Below are 18,321 nucleotides of genomic sequence, written 5' to 3'. Positions count from 1 at the left end.
TAAGGGTGGTGGATGGTGTTGACATTGACAAGAACATTATTTCAGCACCTTCGGACTTTTAGTAAATCCCCTTTTGTTTGATGTATTGAGTGGAACCATAGTATCAGCGCAACACTGCATAGGATTATATTGTATGGGACTGTGTGTGTATGTGTATATATATATATATATATATATATATATATATATATATATATATATATATCTCTATATCTATATATCTATATATATCTCACAGGAGAGATGCTGCTTAACCGTTTAAGGACTGCCCAACATACATTTACTGTGGCAGAGCGGCCCTTAAGCGCAAAATCATGTACCTGTACTGTACTGTACTGCCCAAGCCCCGCTCCGATTGGACAAAGTGGGAGCCAATCAGCAGGTTCAGTGGACCCAATGTCCACCGGAAAACAGGCGAACGTTCGGAGAGAGGCAGAATGGCTGTCTAAACGAGGCAGATCGCCATTCTGCTAGTAAGATGGAGATCTTGTGTTTCTGCTCTTCCTTCAGTTAAACCATCCCCACACAGTTAGAAAGCACTCCCAGGGAACACATTTAACCCTTTTATTGGCCCCGTTAACCTCTTCCCTGCCAGTGTCATTTTTTTAGCACTGGTCAATGTATTGGTGTCACTGGTCCCCAAAAAGTGTCACTTAGTGCTAGATTTGTCTGTCACAATCCTGCTAAAAATCGCTGATCGCCACCATTACTAGTAAAAAAAATAAATAAAAGTCCATAAATCTATCCCATAGTTTGTAGACGCTATAACTTTTGCGCAAACCAATCAATACACACTTATTACTTGGGAGTTTTTTTGTTTTTTGTTTTTTAACCAAAAACATGTAGCAGAATACATATTGGCCTAAATTGATGAAAAAAATTTGATTTTTTTACATTTTTTTTTTATTGAATGTGTTTTATAGTAGAAAGTAAAAAAGTTGGATTTTTTTTACTCACTGTAAAATCCATTTCTCTGAGGTCATCGATGGACACAGCACTCACCCCTCTAAGGAGTTTCGATACTTCTAATACTGCTTGCTACTAAACTGAATACCTAGAGCAGAAAGGGGGGTTATACACCAGCTGAGGGCAGCCCATAGGCGTAGCCAAGTGTTTCTTGTTCTGTCTAGTCCTACTCCTGCAGGAGGCAATATAACCCAGTAGTTATGATCTATGGAGCGCCATGTCAGTCGATGAACGAAAGAAATATTGGGGTTTTTTTTTTTTCCATAATTGTCTGTTTTTTTGTTTATAGCGCAAAAAATAAAACAACCACACAGGTGATCAAATACCACCAAAAGAAAACGCTATTTGTGGGGAAAAAAAATGTTATTTGGGTAAAGCGTTGCACAACTGTGCAATTCTCAGTCAATGCAACGCAGTGCCGTATTGCAAAAAAAAAAATGGCCTGACCATAAGGGGGGGGGGTTAAAAACTTTTGGAGCTTAAGTGGTTAAACAACATGTTTAGGATTTAGCTTATAAAGCAGTTTCTATTTCTCTTGTAATGGTAAAGGCCAGCGATCTTACGGGTCAGAACGCTGTTTCTTCGCTTCAGCTACTGCCAGTTCTCTGCACTGGTAGATGTAAATCAGGAACTCCTTCAGCTGCTCCACGTAGTCGATTGAAAACTCAATGCCACCTTTAATGTCAACGTTGCCAAAATCCCCACTGTAGATGCTCATCACACTTCCACTTACCTGCAAGAATAAACCAATAATTTATTTTGTTCTAGCGATAAAAGTCACACATTATCACAGATTGAAATGCACAGAAGGTACCAACAGAATAAACCCTTTCCCTTAATTCTTCTTGAAATCGGTACATTTTCGTACCAACTGAAATCAATGTCCAAATAAAACTGCCTCAGTGGCCAGTAAGGGCGCTCTTATTGGACAGGGATGGCATTTGGTTTACCTTGGCCTTCAGAACAATGAAACTAAATCAGAAGGGCACCAAAGAAGCTTCTCTGGCCAATAACAGTAGACAGTAGACTCTTGTGATGAATGCTTTTAGTCCAATTTTTAAAGCATTAAGATGGAGAAGAGATAGGGTTTAATAACTTGCCTACCGGGCCAACTGACATTTCTCTCCTACATGTAAAAATCTGAATTTTTCTGCTAGAAAATTGCTCAAAACCCCAAAATTGTTTTGGAAAGCAAAAACGTCCTGGAAAATAAAACGGAGGTTGTTGCAATTTTTTTATGTCACATGATATTTGTGCAGCAGTTTATCAAAATGCAAATTTTTAGGGAAAAAACAAAAAACTCTTTAATGAGTTTTAATTCAAAACCCAAATTTGTGGTCAAATATAAAAAATTACATTCTGCTGAGTATATAGATACCCATGTCATGCTTTAAAAATTGCGCACACCGGGGGAACTGCGACATACTACTTTATAGTAAACTATCCATAGGGGGATGCTATAAAAACCTTTACAGGTTACCAGTTGAGAGTAATAATTCTAGTGCAAGATCTCACAGTTTAACTAACGTTGATGTTCATGGCGGTACCTCACGTGTGGTGCGATCACCGTTTACCCGTTTCACCATTCGGTTTTTTTAAAATGCAATTATTTTTAATTAAAAATTTTACACAGTCTCAATTTTTTCTTTTTAATAAACTTTATTGCTATTACAAGGGATAAACAACATCTCTTGTAATAACATGGGACAGAGACAGGTACTCCTTTAGTGGGGATCTGGAGTGTACTAGATTCCAGATTTCTCCTTTGACCTCAAAAGCATTTGATCAAACAGAGATCGGCTTGATCAGATGCTTGTGTGGTCGGTAACAGCTTGTGAACAGCCGCCGGAAACTGAAAGTGATTAAAATCCTTGTTGCTTCCAGCTTCATTCATCACAATGGAGGGGGAAAAAACAGATGCACCTTGCCCTTCCTCTTTAACTCAGCCGGCCACATAGGATGCAGCAGTCCCGGGCTCCTCAATCATACCAGAGAGCCTGGGAACAGTGGTGGGCCCTTCTGCGCCCTGTAAAAATGATCAGGTGGCTGTAGAGCTGCTCAGATCACTTTTACAGGCAAGCCCATCGCTAGCTGCACATTTTAATACCAGAATCATGCCAGATGCAGCCTTGATCCTGGTACAACTACCTCCATTGGTGAATGTACAGGTATGTCTTAAGGGCTGAAGTGGTTCAAGTGTAAGTACAAAGTGGGGAAGGGTTAGAACCCAAGCCAGGTTTTCACGGCTATCCACCCTTCCTTTATAGAGATTTACCCCACTTCCTACCCTTCTGACAATGTTTTACCAGACAGACGGTAGTAATGGGAATTCAACAGCAACATTGAACCAAATAACTTTTTTTTTTTCTAGTAGAGTTGAGGGATGGCTAGAACCCGTCAGGTTTTTTTTTTTTTACTGGGTCAGTTTCAAATTTTCCTGTCTGGTGAAACTTTTGTCAGTAGGACAGGAAGTGAGGGTAAATCTCCCCAACAGACACCATCAAAACCTGATGGGATTTTAATCCTTCCCCAACTTTACACAAAACTGGCAAGTTTTTGGCTCGACATTTCAGTAAATTGCAACAACCGACCAGTAGACATCAGTATAGAAATTTTGATTAAAGTGGAAGTAAATCCTATCTTTCAGCCATGGAAGCTGCCATCTTGGCCTCTGTTTAATCTTCAACTGCCATGGTGCTGCACATGTGATCAGCTATGACGTCAGCCATTGGATGGCTTGACAGTTTGGTTGACAGCACAACAGTTACATTCCCCGGCATGTGCTGGAAATTTAACTGTTTTTTTTTTAAAAGGTTAAGTCTATGGGTTTACTTCCACTTTTACAGTTCAACAATACTATCAAGAATTATTTATTAAATATTGGTTACAGGAAACATGGTTACGATTCAAAAATGTACACATTACCGTGATCATCTTGCCTTATTAGTGCTGGATTAAAGTATGGAAGTCAACAAGTACAGTACAACTCTTTATATTTGTAGTCGAACATGAACTGGATGTTGTAATCAATATGCGACCCCATATTATCATTTCCCTTAAAGTGGTTGTAAACCCGGACATAACCAGTAAAGCGACTGGCGTCAGGTGATACACAGATTAAACAAATCCTCCTTCATACGTTGTACCTGTTTATCTGCAGTCTTCTGTTCTCTACATTCTACAAAATGCTGAATTATAAAGCTTGTCTGAGATTTTAGAAAAAAAAAGGGGGCAGAGAGTTGAAATTAAAAGCTTTAGAGCTCAGAGCTGATGGAGGAAAGAGACACCTTCTCCACACAGCTCATAGGAGCAGACCTGAGGCTGTCAATCAGCTCCTAAATAAAATGTGACGATTGGTGTTGGCGCTACCTTTATGAATATCCCAAAAAACGTGAGTGGGGATGAAAGGGTGTAAAAACCCACAAATGGTGAAATGTGCCAAATGGTGTAATAAATGATAGTCAGAAATGCGAGTCTGAGTGTTTATTTACAAATTAAATAATAGTGCTGAAAGTAAAACACGTGAGTGTAATAAACTCACTACCATGCATAGGGTGAAAAAGGATTGGTAGTGACACCCTTTCATCCCCACTCACGTTTTTTGGGATATTCATAAAGGTAGCGCCAACACCAATCGTCACATTTTATTTATCACTTTCACCTTGATTTAAAGGTTTGATTGTGGCAGCTTACACCTTACTATTTTATTTATTCGTTTTTGCATTCTTTCCACCCCCCTTTTTTTCATATTTTGAAATCCGTAGCGCTGGTCACCCCTCTTCATTGTCAATCAGCTCCTGCCCCCTTTTTTCAGCTCCCAGTCACCTTTTTTCTCTTGGTGTCAGGAAAACTGGTCAGTGACTCATGCTGACAGCAGAAGAATGACAGAAATGACACTTAGTGCTCTTAACGGAGACGGGACACACTATAGAGGGATATATTCATATTTCATGTCTGAGGTTTACAAACCACTTTCATTTTTTTTCTCTCATTATTAGAAGGAAAATAGGGCGTTAGTAAATCACAAACAAAACACAATTGGGTTATTATTCATGCCCACAAGAAACATGTTACTGTAGCCTAGTAGATAGGCTACACAAGCAGGCTACAGAATCATATTATATTTATAAATTAATATATTAATAAATAAAATAAATGTATGTGAACTGTCTAACTGCTTGGGTACTAAGATAGTCCATTTGTTTTTCATGCTGGGAGCTTAGCAGGGGTTGCCCCTAGTCTCTTCCCAATTATCTCTGGAGAGGGACTTCTGCTTTCACAGAGAGCAAGGGTTCTTCTCTGCAGCAGGCAAGGGAAAGACCTTTCCACTCAGGCTGTGGCGGCTTTCAAAAGAGAACTAAAGCCTCGTACACACGATCAGATTATCGAACGGTCCATTTTTTGTTGCATGCTAGTCTCATGTCGAAAGTGAAGAGGCTACTTTCATGGGAAAATTCCCGTACGACAGAATTCAAACTTCAGAAGTGATGTCATGTGTTGAATTATTTTGTAGGTGTTCTTTCGATTCTGAGCATGCCTAGTCTTGCTCTGATTTTTTTTTTTCCCCGGACGAAAACTACTAATTAAAACGAAAAATCAGACGTTGTGTTGACGTAGGATAAAAATTTTATAGCCTGCACATCCAGTTTTTGTCCTCTGAAAATTCGTAATCGGCTGTCGAAAGCACTATACTAACAATCCGAAAATCGGCAGATTGTTCGGACGAAATTTTTCTTCCGATTTTTGTATCGTGTGTACGGGCCTTAAGACTTTGCAGGCCCTTTTGTTTTCATCCGATTACCTATGACGTTTATTCTGTAAGACGTGCTCTCTACCCAGTTTGGTAAACTTACCATTACAGCTGTATTAAAGTGAATGGTTATTAGACACAACACGGTAGTGATTAATACCACAGAAGCATAGAAAAGATGCAATTAGTGGAAGCAGAGAATTACACTTTACATACAGAGGACATTGACGCCATGCCAGAGGAGCCACTAAGATTGGTTAGAGAGCTGGGGCTCTTCTTGTGTCTGCCAATCTGAAAACTGCTTTCTGATGCCGAGTCTGTATCCCTGCCATCAGTCTAGAAGACATTACACAAAGAGTCACTAGACAATCACAACACAAAAGACAAATGTCAAGAGCATTACATTGTGTACTGCCTACTTTTCAAAGCGCACCTGTCACTTATAAGTACTGTATAAACATAATGCTGTGAAGGAGGGTAGGGAACATGGACCTTGTGCTTGGCTCTTCCCATTTTTAAAGTATTTTGGGGGTGTCGTGTTAAAAAAAAAAAAAAAGATGAACTAGTTTTGTTTTTGACTACATACTTCCAAGTCTAACATAAGTCCATGTGTTTCCTTCTTGAGGAGAGTCTACTAATCCAGAACATTTAAACACATAGCAGAACTAGCAGGTTAGGTTGGGGAAGAGTTCAAACACAAGTGAGATTTCATTTAGCATTGCAGACCACTACTGAACTCCCACAAGTTCTGTATTGGAGTTGTCATCATAAGCTGTATGTATAAGGATAAGCAAGGTGCAGCAAGGGCATGGTGGTACAGGAGACACAAATCTCCATAAAAGCAAAAAAGCAAGCGTAGTGCCCCCACCCTCCTTTGTAAATTATAGAACATTCCCAAACTAAAAGCTTCAGATACTCAGTTGACTAATTAAGGCATACAAGACTGGCCATGATGTAGGTGAGAATATGGTCTATCAGAATGCCCTCTATGGGTACCACCGAATAAGATGGTCACCAATATTTTACCTTCATTATGGATACAATTATTGGTACCAGGGATGTGGCTGGGTATAATGTTTGGGAATCATATGGGAGCATCTTTACAGACCAGTCTATTTATATAAGGCCAATCAAAAAAATTTGAATACAACCAATCGCAAGGGGTAAGATGGGCAAAGGCTGGAGGGAGAGCAATGAGCAAGACAGGATGTGAAGGGCTTTCCTACTTTTTTACTGAAGTGGAAAACCCTTTTAAAGACTTCCTATTGCTACTACTTTTTATCTAAATGCAGTGGTCTGTCATTATTATACTGCGTACATTGCATTTTTCAACTAGTAGTTTAGTTTATTTTAAAGGATCACTCCATCTCTCACTGATATTTCAGTTTCTGAAGTGTTTACATTCTGAATCACCCATGAGCTTTGTCAATCTCCTGGCTCTGTACTCAACATTTTCCAATACCTATTCCTCCATTCACCTTTTAGCAAAACTTGAACACAAAAAGTCACTGGAGGGAACCCTCACCCCCCACCCCCCCCCCCGCCCCACAAGAACCTCTGGACCTAAACATGATGGATTGAAGCTGAATGTAAATGGACAAAAATCTGTTTACATCTGGCCACCCATATAGCCATCATGGGTCCACCCCTGTCCACTGTGTAAATAAGGACACAAACTGAACAAGCACAGATTCAAAAAAAAAAAAAAAAAAAAGACATCTGTCCTATTCCGCAGAGGATCTGCTCAGGGATCCCCTGCTGAACAGAGTGGCCAGAGCCCATTTGATTTCCCATCAGAGGAAGCCTTGGTGTTATTCATAAAAATACAAGTCTTTCTGTGAATGCCTAGAAGTGCTCGGTTTTGTCCTGGGAATGGCAGTCCCCATCCTGCTACTGGAACACGGTGCTGTATACTGTACGTAGCTAAAGGATATGTTTGTTTGGCTCAAATAAACTGTTTAAAAAAGGAACAAAAACCGGAGTTCGGCTTTAAAGGCAAATTAATATATACATATACCGATTAGTCCTAACATCATGACCACTGACAGGTAAAGTAAATAACATTAATTTTCTTGTTACAATGGTATCTAAAGTGGGTGGGCTATATTAGGTAGCAAGTGAACATGTCCCTGAAGTTAATGCTTTGAAAACTAAAAAAAAAAAAAAAAAAAAATGGGCAAGCCTAAGGATTTGAGTGACTGACGAGGGCCAAATTGTAAAGGCTAGCCAACAGAGTTCGAGCTACTCCAAAACAACAGCTCTTATAGGATGCTCCCGGTCTGCAGTGGTCCAAGGAAGGAAAAACTGGCAACAGGGTCATGGCCAGCCAAGACTCACTGATGCATGTGGGCAGCGATAACTGGCCTGTGTAGTCTGATCCAATAAAAGAGCTACTGTAGCTCAAACTGATGAAAGAGTTAACGCTGGTTCCAATGCAATGGTGCCAGAACAGTCAATGCATCGCAGTTTGTAGTCTATGGCGCTGCGTAGCTGCACACTGGTCAGGGTGCCCATGCGGACCCATGTCCACAGCCAAAAGCGCCTGCAACAGGCATTAGAAATGGACCACGGAGCAATGGAAGGTGGTGGCCTCGTCTGATAAATTCAAGAACAATTTGAGGAACACAACAAAGAGCTTGAGGTGTTGACTTGACCTCCGATTTCTCCAGATCTCAATCCAATTGAGCAACTGTTAAATGTGCTGAAAAAAAAACAAGCCTGATCCATGGAGACCCCACTTTGCAATTTACAGGACTTAAAGAATCTGCTCGTGGCGGCTTGGTGCCAGATATCACAGCATACCTTAAGAGGTCTAGTAGGGTCCATGCCTCGACTATGGTGGGTGGTCGTAATGTTATGGACTGATCGATAGATAGAACAGGCATTAAAGTGAAATCTCAACGCAGAAGTCCTACCCTAGTAGTGCCAATTTGCTTCAGAAAACTAGCAGTGTATGCAATATAAAAAATGTACAGCTTTACCAGAGGTGCCCATGCTTTGTTTCTGCACAGACTTTAAAATGCCCAGTAATAATTTGGATCACATTTCTGGCAAACTGAAATATCAGCTGAGTGGCTTGACCCTTTAATATCCTGTAAGGTCTATTGGTGCTTTGTCTGCAGTCTGTTTCTCAGTAATGAGGGATGTTAAGGTTTTAAACATTGTTGTTTTACTTCAAGGCAACATGCAATACATGCAGACGTGTAAAGCGCATACAACAATGAAGGTTTTACAAACAGTTGTTAGCAAGCCCTTCATTCTCTTACATCAACAGATTTGCATACAATGAGAACAGGAGTGCAATGGCAGATCTGTCAAGGGAAATGGATACAAAAACAGAGTAAAATGGTGACAGATGAATTTGACTTCCAGACTCCTATAAACAATTATAACACTTCATCATAAGCATCTTCATTCCACAAAGACCATAAAAGTCTAAATTTAAATTTGCAAAAGGTAACATGCAAAAGTTTATCGGTTTAGTTTTTGAACTGCTGTATTTCAAACAATAAAAATTATTGTAAAGAAAAAAAAGTCCCTCTCGAGCCCATTTACGGTGAAACTGATCTGCATGTACAAAGATACACTATCTGCTTTGAAATCAGAACTTGAAGGGGGGGAAGCAATCCTCACAGTGACCTATCGCACACGTTAGATAACCGAAAAAGACTAAAAAACATCAACAAAAAACTTTACCCAAAATCACAAGGATTGTACACAATATTTTTTTTTTTTAGTCCTCCCAAGGAGGAAGTCCTACAAAATTTCAGTAAAGATATGCCAGCCCAACATGTTTCATGACTTGCTCTTCCTCAGGGACAACATAATGGACATAATAACATAGTTCATAATAGCATAGTTAACGGGCCGGGGATCACATACTTAAAAGCATAGTGATACATGCACAGAGGTCTGACCCATCACAGTGGAAATGGTGGGGAACAGCAGCTCGGCTAACGGAAGGATCCCCCCTAGGTACGCTTGGACTAAAGCCTGGTACACACTAGTCGTTTTATACCCAGCAGGACTGAGCAAAAAAAAAAACTGACCACTTTGGCAGACCCGCTGTACTAACCATTCGATGTTAATACAGCGATCTCCCTTGCTGCGCTATTGTTTTCGGACAGGGGGATGCCCCCCTCCAGAACACTCTGGTCGGTGCTCTTAGCCACTGGCTGAGCGCACCGATTGAGAGCTGGGTCGGTAGACCTTTCACTCATGCTCCAAAGACAAAAGCCGACTGAATGGTTGGCTTCTGTACGACCGGCTGCGGTACACATCGGCCAATTGTCAGACGGTTTCTATTGAATCGGCTGATGCAGCCCAACATTCGGCCCATGTGTGCTAGGCTTTAGAGCCTACTCTAGGCTGCCGTGCAGATGGACCCTGAGTATAACCTAAGGGCAAAGCGTTCCTAGGGGCTGTTCCCCACCATTTCCCCTGTGATGCATCATACCTCTTTGCATGCATCACCATGCTTTTACCCATTTTATCTCAGGCCTGTTCTTGTTCACTATGTTATTACTGACAAAATTATGGTGTCCATTATGTTGCCCGTCTTAAAACATGTCGGGTAGTTGGGCAGGCATCTATCTACTATAATTATGAATGCCTACCCCTTGCAAGAAATAAAATACTGTCAGTATTGTGTAAAATTCATTTGATTTTGGTTAAAGTTGTTGGAATACATTAACATTATATGGCCTGGATTGAGCATTTTATCGTTTTTTTTTGTTTTTTTTTATAATAAAGCTCTGTAAGCTTTTTATATAAAATACTTGTTGTTTGGTCTTTTGCCCCTTTCACATGCTAAACCATTTGTGGTTCTATATACTGTTGAAGTTGTATGGGGTCAGGCACCATTGTAGTTTCTGATCACCACTTATATACTAGAAAATTAGGAGCTTTTAACCGCTTGCCGAACAGCCGCCGTAGTTTTACTGCGGCAGGCCGGCTCTGTCCTGCGGGATGACGTACCTGTACGTCGGTTTGCAGGACCACAGGGGAAGCCAATCAGTGGGTCCGGCGGCCACTATGTGCGCCAGGCACCCACGATCGCTCCCCGTAAAGACAGAACGGCGGTCTGCCGAAGTAAACATGGCAGATCGCTTGGGTACAGCGTCGCAAGACCGCGCAATTGTCAGTTAAAGTGATGCAGCGCCGTATCGCAAAAAATGGCCTGGTCATTAAGGGGGTAAAACCTTAGGGTACAGAAGTGGTTAAACACGAATGAAAATGTAGTGTGCATTTAAACAGGTATTATGGTTATATTTTGGAAGTGTAAGAGAAAGAGTAAAAACAATGCACACTTACATCATCCTGAATGAAAGCGGGTACAGACTGACTCAGTCGTTTTAGTGTTTCAGCATTTTGTGGAAAGGAGTTCACTGTAGGAGCCAAATGCAGAATGTTATTCTTGACGAGACCAAAATGTTACATGGAGAAGATCTTGTATAGGTTATGTGATCAATGTACACATGGATTTCTTACTCGACACCATTTACCGGTGTCTAAAGGATAACCGTTTTTGCTGACTGCAGCAACAGCGTCTCTTTCTCATGCTGGGGTTGCTTTACTAAAGACAAATAGGCTGTTCACTTTGCAAAGGAATTTTCCCCAAAGCCTGGTGAATGATTTTAAGCTCCGTTAACGTCCATCCAATTATGTGCAAGAAAAATTGCAAAAATCAGAAAACAAACCGGGAAAAGTCACAGCATATGCCTATTTGCCTTCGGTAAATCCACCCCATTGTATCAGGAGAAGGAGGAAGAACAAAAACACATTAAGAAAAAGCCTAACTTATGCTAAAACGAAAACGTAAGGTACTTCTGATTCTTGCTGTTAAAGGCCAGATCAAATAGTAGAAACAGGTATGCAGTCGGGCCAACTTTGTACTAATGATCTCTAATTTTCATAATGTTTTCTTCACTTTGCTATTAGACCAGTTTTCCAGGATGTATAAATACAACTGTGCAGTCCAAAAGGCACCAGAGTTTAGACCCAGTGCACTCAGTAATCAGCAGTCAGTAACAGAACTTGTACAACACTCCACCCTTCACATTTTCTGCCATACAAGTCTGTGCGAGACCCCTTGTGCTAGGGGGTGTGGCTGTTACTCAGCTCTGCTAGCACAGACTGCAGAAATGCGTGGGCAGGAATAATTATTTTCACTGAGAAAAAAAAAAAAAAAAAAATCTGTCACAAACATGTACAGGGCTATAAAGCAAATAGGAGCAAGACTTTGGTTGGGATTTAAAAGATACCCTGATTATTCACAATATCTGGCTTCCTTATTTGTTGACAAGAGACATAAAAAAGGGACAAGAAATCTTCCCACAGGGTCACAAAAAAATAAAAAAAAAGCTTTGTGCTAGAGTTGGCTGCACACATTTACGAGATGTGGAAGTACAGCTCTTGTGGAAGTACAGCTCTTGTAAAAATCTTTAAAGGGGAAAGGTAACATCCTTTTTCCGAAGTGCGCATATTCAAAATAAGAAACATTTATACTCGCCTAGGTGGATGCAGCATTGGTCCGATGCTGCAGCTGTGCCCAGCTGGCTCTACATTGAGAGCGGACTGATCAAAGACTGCTGGATTGCTCAGTTCTCTGGACTGCTCTGAACACTGTTCCTCCAGTGTTCACTGGGCTACAGAGGGGGCAAGAGTGGCTGGCTCAGGCTATCAGCGGCATGTTGAGAGGCTGAACCATTTAGCAGTCAGGCATAGCTGGCAGTCAGTAAGCTAGGTGAAACCTGACATGGTCGGGATCCCTGTAGAGTCTGGACCAGCTCTGGAACGTCAGCCAGCAGCGGGCTTTAGCCTACTGTTGGCCGAATCTGGATCACACAAGAGCGGAACTGAACCTCCAGAGCTTTGGCCATACGTTTCCTTTAAAGGTTTTTAAACCTTTTATAATTTTCACTTCTTTTTCACAAATTACTTTAAACACTGGTGTCAGAACATAAGGAGTTTCCTCACCAGAAGCTGTTAACCTTTAGACTGTCTCTCTCAAACTGAAAAAAAACTAGTGTGCGTGTCACCAGACTGGAAAAGTAAGGGGATTCCTCTAAGACTGGGCATAGGCAGATTAAGAAAAAAAAAAAGTGGAGGACGACTCCCCCTGTGCTATTGTATGCTGACAGTGGGAGCCCTCAGTTGTCAGACAACACTGATCAGCACTGCAGCCACAGATCATATGAAAATTTTCCATTATTTGTGTTGGACAGAAGAATGGGAGATGGCCATAGATGGATTGAAGTTTGGACGATCCCTGCCGAACTGGATGGAGGTTTGGCTAGGATTGCATTTTAATTTACACTTCATTGAAAAACAATGGAAAACACGCACATGCAAGCAAGAGATTAAGTACCTGGTATATCTTCTGTTGGACTGCTTGAATTTAATTGATCTGTCCAGGAGAGAGCATAGGAGTAAGAAAAAAAAACAACACGGTCATAGCAGAACTCCAGGCAAACAGTTGGATATACAGCTGAAATACAGGTATGTAGTTTTCTCTGCCAAAGGGTTTGCATTCCCAAACTTGCCATTTACCCTCACCTGATACACACAGCAAGGGAGGCGACAACACAGTCTGAAATTCTGCTGCCCGTGTCACCTCTTAAGCTAAAGAATAAGCATAATCCCTTCTGTCCAATGAGGAGAAGGGTGATCCGCTAAGTAGTAATGTAACCATACTGGCTGTGCACAGTAGCAGAGGCATATAATGTCAAGGCTAGATGTAAAGAAACCTTTGGCAGGTAAGATAGTGAATGTATGTGTATTTCAACTGTATTTAGCTGTTTCCATAGAATTCCATTTCATCCCAAAACTGCATGGAAAGAAAATTTTGGATTAATTGAAAAAGAATGGACACAGACACGTTAGCACATATCCACAGCCTAACACCAAACACAAATACCACAGTCTACAATTAGGAGTTACAAAAAAAAATAAAGTGAACTTTGGGGAGAAACATTAAAATGTCACAAATATGTATGAAAATATTTTATAGGTTCTGCGTGGGAGGGGGGAGAATAGGAAAATCAATTTCCTAATTTAACTGAACTCCAGGCAAACTGCTAAATAAATTGCACAGGTGAAATACGTATATGGGGGCAGATTTAATAGGTTTTGTATTTCCACCCAACCAGAAATATACACCACAAGGAAAAGTCAGGTTAGAGACTTGACTTTTCTTTACTGCAGTTAAGCAATACAGTTGGGTCACCTCCCTGTCCTCAACTTATGAGTGGACAGTGAGGTCCCAAGTCAAAATCAGGTACTTACTAACATAACTGCATTTTTTTCAATAAGGGCCTTTAAAATCAGCTTTAAATGAAAAAAATAAAAAAACCACACCGACCACTAAACCTTTAGAATACCCATCTAGGAACGGGAGAGAGCAAAGTTTATAAGGAACCCTATAAGTCAGTGCTTTGTCCCTCTCTGCTACTGGTTGGTGAATCTTAAGGAAGGCTATGCTGTCTACCCTTGACCTTTAGACTATTTATTCATGCATATTTGTGATCATTAAAATGGTTTAATGTTTTAGTGACTAGATCTTGACACAACAATACTAGTTTTTTCTTGCAGACTGGAAAAAACAACTTACATATTTTCTCTTTAGATGGGTTTCTTCAAATTTGCAATCCATACTAACAAGACCTACAAACTTACCTGGCCAACTGCTAAAATAATAAGCCAGAGGATATAAAGGGTTAGATGACAAGGTAAACTATTTTGTAGCAGCTACAGGATCGCTCTACTTTAGGAGTTTCCCTTGGCAGAAAGATATGAGCAAGGTACACTTTACTTATACTTTACCAGGGTTGCTTTAGAACCACCAGAGCTTCCAAAGGTCAAAATACCATCCTAATTGTATGCACTGTAATGCTAATTGACATAGTTACTGCACTACTTCACCATAAGGAATATAAGGATATATACATCGCCAACAGAGAACAGATCGCCCATATTTTCTCAGTCTGGATTCTTACAGGCTCTTAAACAGAGTTAGAGCCATTTTTGTGGTAACTGAAAAATCTGCTTATTATTAACACTTTTATACACTCACCGGCAACTTTATTAGGAACACCTGTTCAATTGCTTGTTTACACAAACTGCTAACTCAATGCATTTAGGCATCTAGACGTTGAGAAGACGACCTGCTGAAGTTCAAACTGAGCATCAGAATTCACACAGGCTCACTAAAACTGGACAAACGTTGCCTGGTCTGATGAGACTATTTCAGCTGTTACATTCAGATGGTAAGATGGTAGGGTCAGAATTTGGCTTAAACATGAAAGCATGGATCCATCCTGCCTTGTATAAACAGTTCAGGCTGGTGGTGTAACGGTGTGGGGATATTTTCTTGGCACACTTTGGGCGTCTTAGTACCAATGGAGCATTATTTAAATGCCACAGCCTATCTGAGTATTTTTGCTGACCATGTCCATCCCTTTCTGACTACACTGTACCCATTTTCTGATGGCTCCTTCCAGCAGGATAATGCACAATGTCACAAAGATCAAATCATCTCAAACTGTTTTTTTGAACAGGACAATGAGTTCACTGTACTTTAATGGCCTCCACACTCACCAGAACTCAATCCAATAGAGCACCTTTTAGATGTGGTGGAGCGGGAGATTTGCATCATGATTATGCAGCCGACAAATCTGCAGCAACTGCGTGATGGATGCTATCGTGTTAATATGGACAAAAATCTGAGGAATGTTTCTTGTTGAATCTATGCCACAAAGAATTAGGGCAGTTCTGAAGGCAAAAGGGGGGGGTCCAACCCGGTACTAGCAAGGTGTACCTGATAAAGTGGCGGTGAGTGTATATTGCAACAGGATTCCTTACTTAAACCATTCCAAGCTCACACACTAGGCAGGTAATTAAGAATCAATAAGTGCCACAGTCAATCAGGTGTCATATTTTTGGAGATTATTTTTGCTTGGCTGCTAAAGTTTAGAGCACTGCACTGAAAACCATTGCTCCCTGCCCATATGGGTCCACATACCAAGATGCTTTGAACATCAGTGGCACGGATATCTGAAAAGTGGAGAAAACAAACCTGGGAAAACACTGGAGTGGTTACCAATGACAGTCAATCACAATTCTTTAGTCCATTTGAAGGATGAAACCTGAAAAACTACAACAGCCTGTGACATGGGTAGCCGTGGTGCTGGCACATGGGGTTCAGCTATCCACATCTAGGACATATATCTCAAGACGTTTGGTTAGGAATAAAATCAGCCATACACCCCATTGTCTAAAACAATATAACAAATCTGAGATTTTTACCAGTTATTGCAGTTCAAACATATATGTGTAGCCAGGTTAGAGCTGGACCCAAGGCCCAAGTTGTTGCCTCTGTCAGTTCTACAGCTGCAGCCTGAGTTTGTAACTGTAAACCAAGTTCAACTGAACCATATGTGACACTTTAAATACACATGAGAATGCTTAACAGAAAGCTGCAATGCAAGCTTATGTAAATAAATAACAATTCTTCAAACACCAAATACCTCAACACAAGAAACAAGAGAAGACAAAGTTGTTTAGGATAGCCATGCATTTCAAAATGGCAATACAGACATTTTCTCAGTGACTGTATAGGACTCCTACATAATAAAACTTTCAGTCTAAAGACTTATCCGTCCAGTCTTTGCAAACCAGAGTCTCCCATTTACAAGTCCTACGGTGACAGCTCTCTTCTGTACATCATTCTCTGCGACAGGACTTCTTAACAGGGCTATGGGGGCTCAATGATAAGGGTATGAAAATGGGTCCCCGGGAATTGCTAAACCTAAAACTAGAGTGGAGAAATCAACTTGCGGAGTCCAATGGCATGCAAGTAACATGGTCAGCAACTGGACCTTGATTCCTCATTTTGCGTGCATAGGAAATGGCAGCAAAACAGGTTGTAGCTGTCCCACCCATTTGTGGTTTGCAGTTTTTATATAAAATATATTTATGATATGTGATGAATTTTCCTTTTCGGTTTATTATTTCCGATCTAATCATTTATAAAGTAGAACCAAGCAATTGACATCTTTGAATTCACACTTGTACCCAAAAAGGACCAGTGATGAGGATTTTGACAGGGAAATAAGGACATACTAGACCAGGGATTCCCAAACTACGGCCCTGCAGCTGTTGCAGAACTACACATCCCATGAGGCATTGTAGAACCCTGCCATTCACATACATGGCTAGGAATGATGTGAATTGTAGTTCCTGAACAACTGGAGGGCCATAGTTTGGGAATCCCTGTACTAGACAATCCTTTGGTGGTCAATAAACCTAAAGTTAAGAACCCCAGATCTTGGGCATAGTTCCACTTGGGACCAAAGGCAAAGATCTAGCTTCACAATAGGGTTATGAACCTAAGAGGGGATCAAAGCTAAACTAACATCCTCCTCTTTCTCACAAATCCAGTTTGGATAGATTTCCATTTTAGTCATCAGTTGTTTAATAAAACAATGCCACACCAGTAATGAAACTTTTAAAAGGTAATTAAAAGTACTTGGCTGAACAACTATGGACAAACTACAGGTACAAACTACTCATGCCTGAATAACCAAGCTTCGAGCAGGACCAAGTTATTTGTATTAAACGTACTGTAGTACAACTGAGAAAATGTCTTATGCTCATACAATACATTTCAACATGCATAAATATTTTATTTTAGTCATAAGGGATGGGACCAGAGCCTTTGTCATCTACAGCCCAAAAGGTGATGAGTGACTGAGAAGTTAGGATAAAATGTTTAGAGCAAATGCCTCTGGTACCATCGAAATCCGTAGTGCCAGGTCATCCAGGGGACTCCTGGTCTTCTACGGAGGGTTAGTGTTATGGAGCAGAGGGTTTTTAAAGCATGTTAGCTTGTTTAGTATGGCCTTAAGAGGTAGCAGACATGCTACATCCTCACTTGTACTTGTGGGGGACACCTCCTGTACAGCTTTGGAGTTGAGCATTTTAGCTTCGCTCCTTTTCAGTGCACTCAATATGGGGTTAGATACGTCCATACCTGTCATAAAACAAAGCAGGTGAGCACTGTACAAAATATAAACAGGTAAAACACACTCAGGATGCTCATAGTATCTGCAATCTGCAATAAGGACCAGTTATAAAGAGTACTGAAAAAAAAAAAAGTGGTCTTGCCCCAGCAGGAAGACAGTTTTCAATTTTTACATTTTCAAAACTGTAGGAAAAAAAGATAATTTACTTTCATGCTATGAACACCACCACTGTTTTTTTTTTTTTTAAATAAAAAAACTCTTCATAAATGAAACCCACCATTGCTAGAAGCAAAACTAAGACAAGAGGTCTCCACCTCCAGACAACTTTAATTTGCTAGTTTGTGGCATTACCCATATTCCTGTTGCATCACTAGTCTTTTGGGAAGTGGGGCCACTTAGTATTAAAGCCTATAGATACATTAGCTATATAATCTACAGGAAACAGTTAATGCAATGTGAATTTCTGAAAGGGTCCTTAGAATTTTTAAATGAAATGTAAAAAAAAAAAAAAAAAAAAAAACCCACAAACCAACAAATAAACTGTCTGAAAGTGGAAAATAACTACAAAAACGACATTTTGTT

General features: G+C 40.5%; 1 protein-coding gene across 1 annotated transcript in view; it reads right to left on the bottom strand.

Moving 5' to 3' along the window:
- SYTL2 (synaptotagmin like 2) overlaps positions 1 to 18,321 on the bottom strand; it is a 133,042-nt gene that overhangs the window by 30,015 nt on the left and 84,706 nt on the right. Inside the window, exons 10-15 of the mRNA XM_082248204.1 lie at positions 17,649 to 17,747; positions 13,086 to 13,124; positions 11,030 to 11,103; positions 8,983 to 9,027; positions 5,933 to 6,052; positions 1,530 to 1,699 (exon numbers count right to left, since the gene is read on the bottom strand). Coding sequence (XP_082104330.1) covers positions 1,530 to 1,699; positions 5,933 to 6,052; positions 8,983 to 9,027; positions 11,030 to 11,103; positions 13,086 to 13,124; positions 17,649 to 17,747 — 547 coding nt within the window. The remainder of the gene's footprint in view (positions 1 to 1,529; positions 1,700 to 5,932; positions 6,053 to 8,982; positions 9,028 to 11,029; positions 11,104 to 13,085; positions 13,125 to 17,648; positions 17,748 to 18,321) is intronic.

Source organism: Pelophylax lessonae, assembly GCF_965119305.1.
Source record: "Pelophylax lessonae genome assembly, chromosome: 2".
Classification (NCBI taxonomy): domain Eukaryota; kingdom Metazoa; phylum Chordata; class Amphibia; order Anura; family Ranidae; genus Pelophylax; species Pelophylax lessonae.
This window is presented reverse-complemented; position numbering and strand designations above follow the sequence as displayed.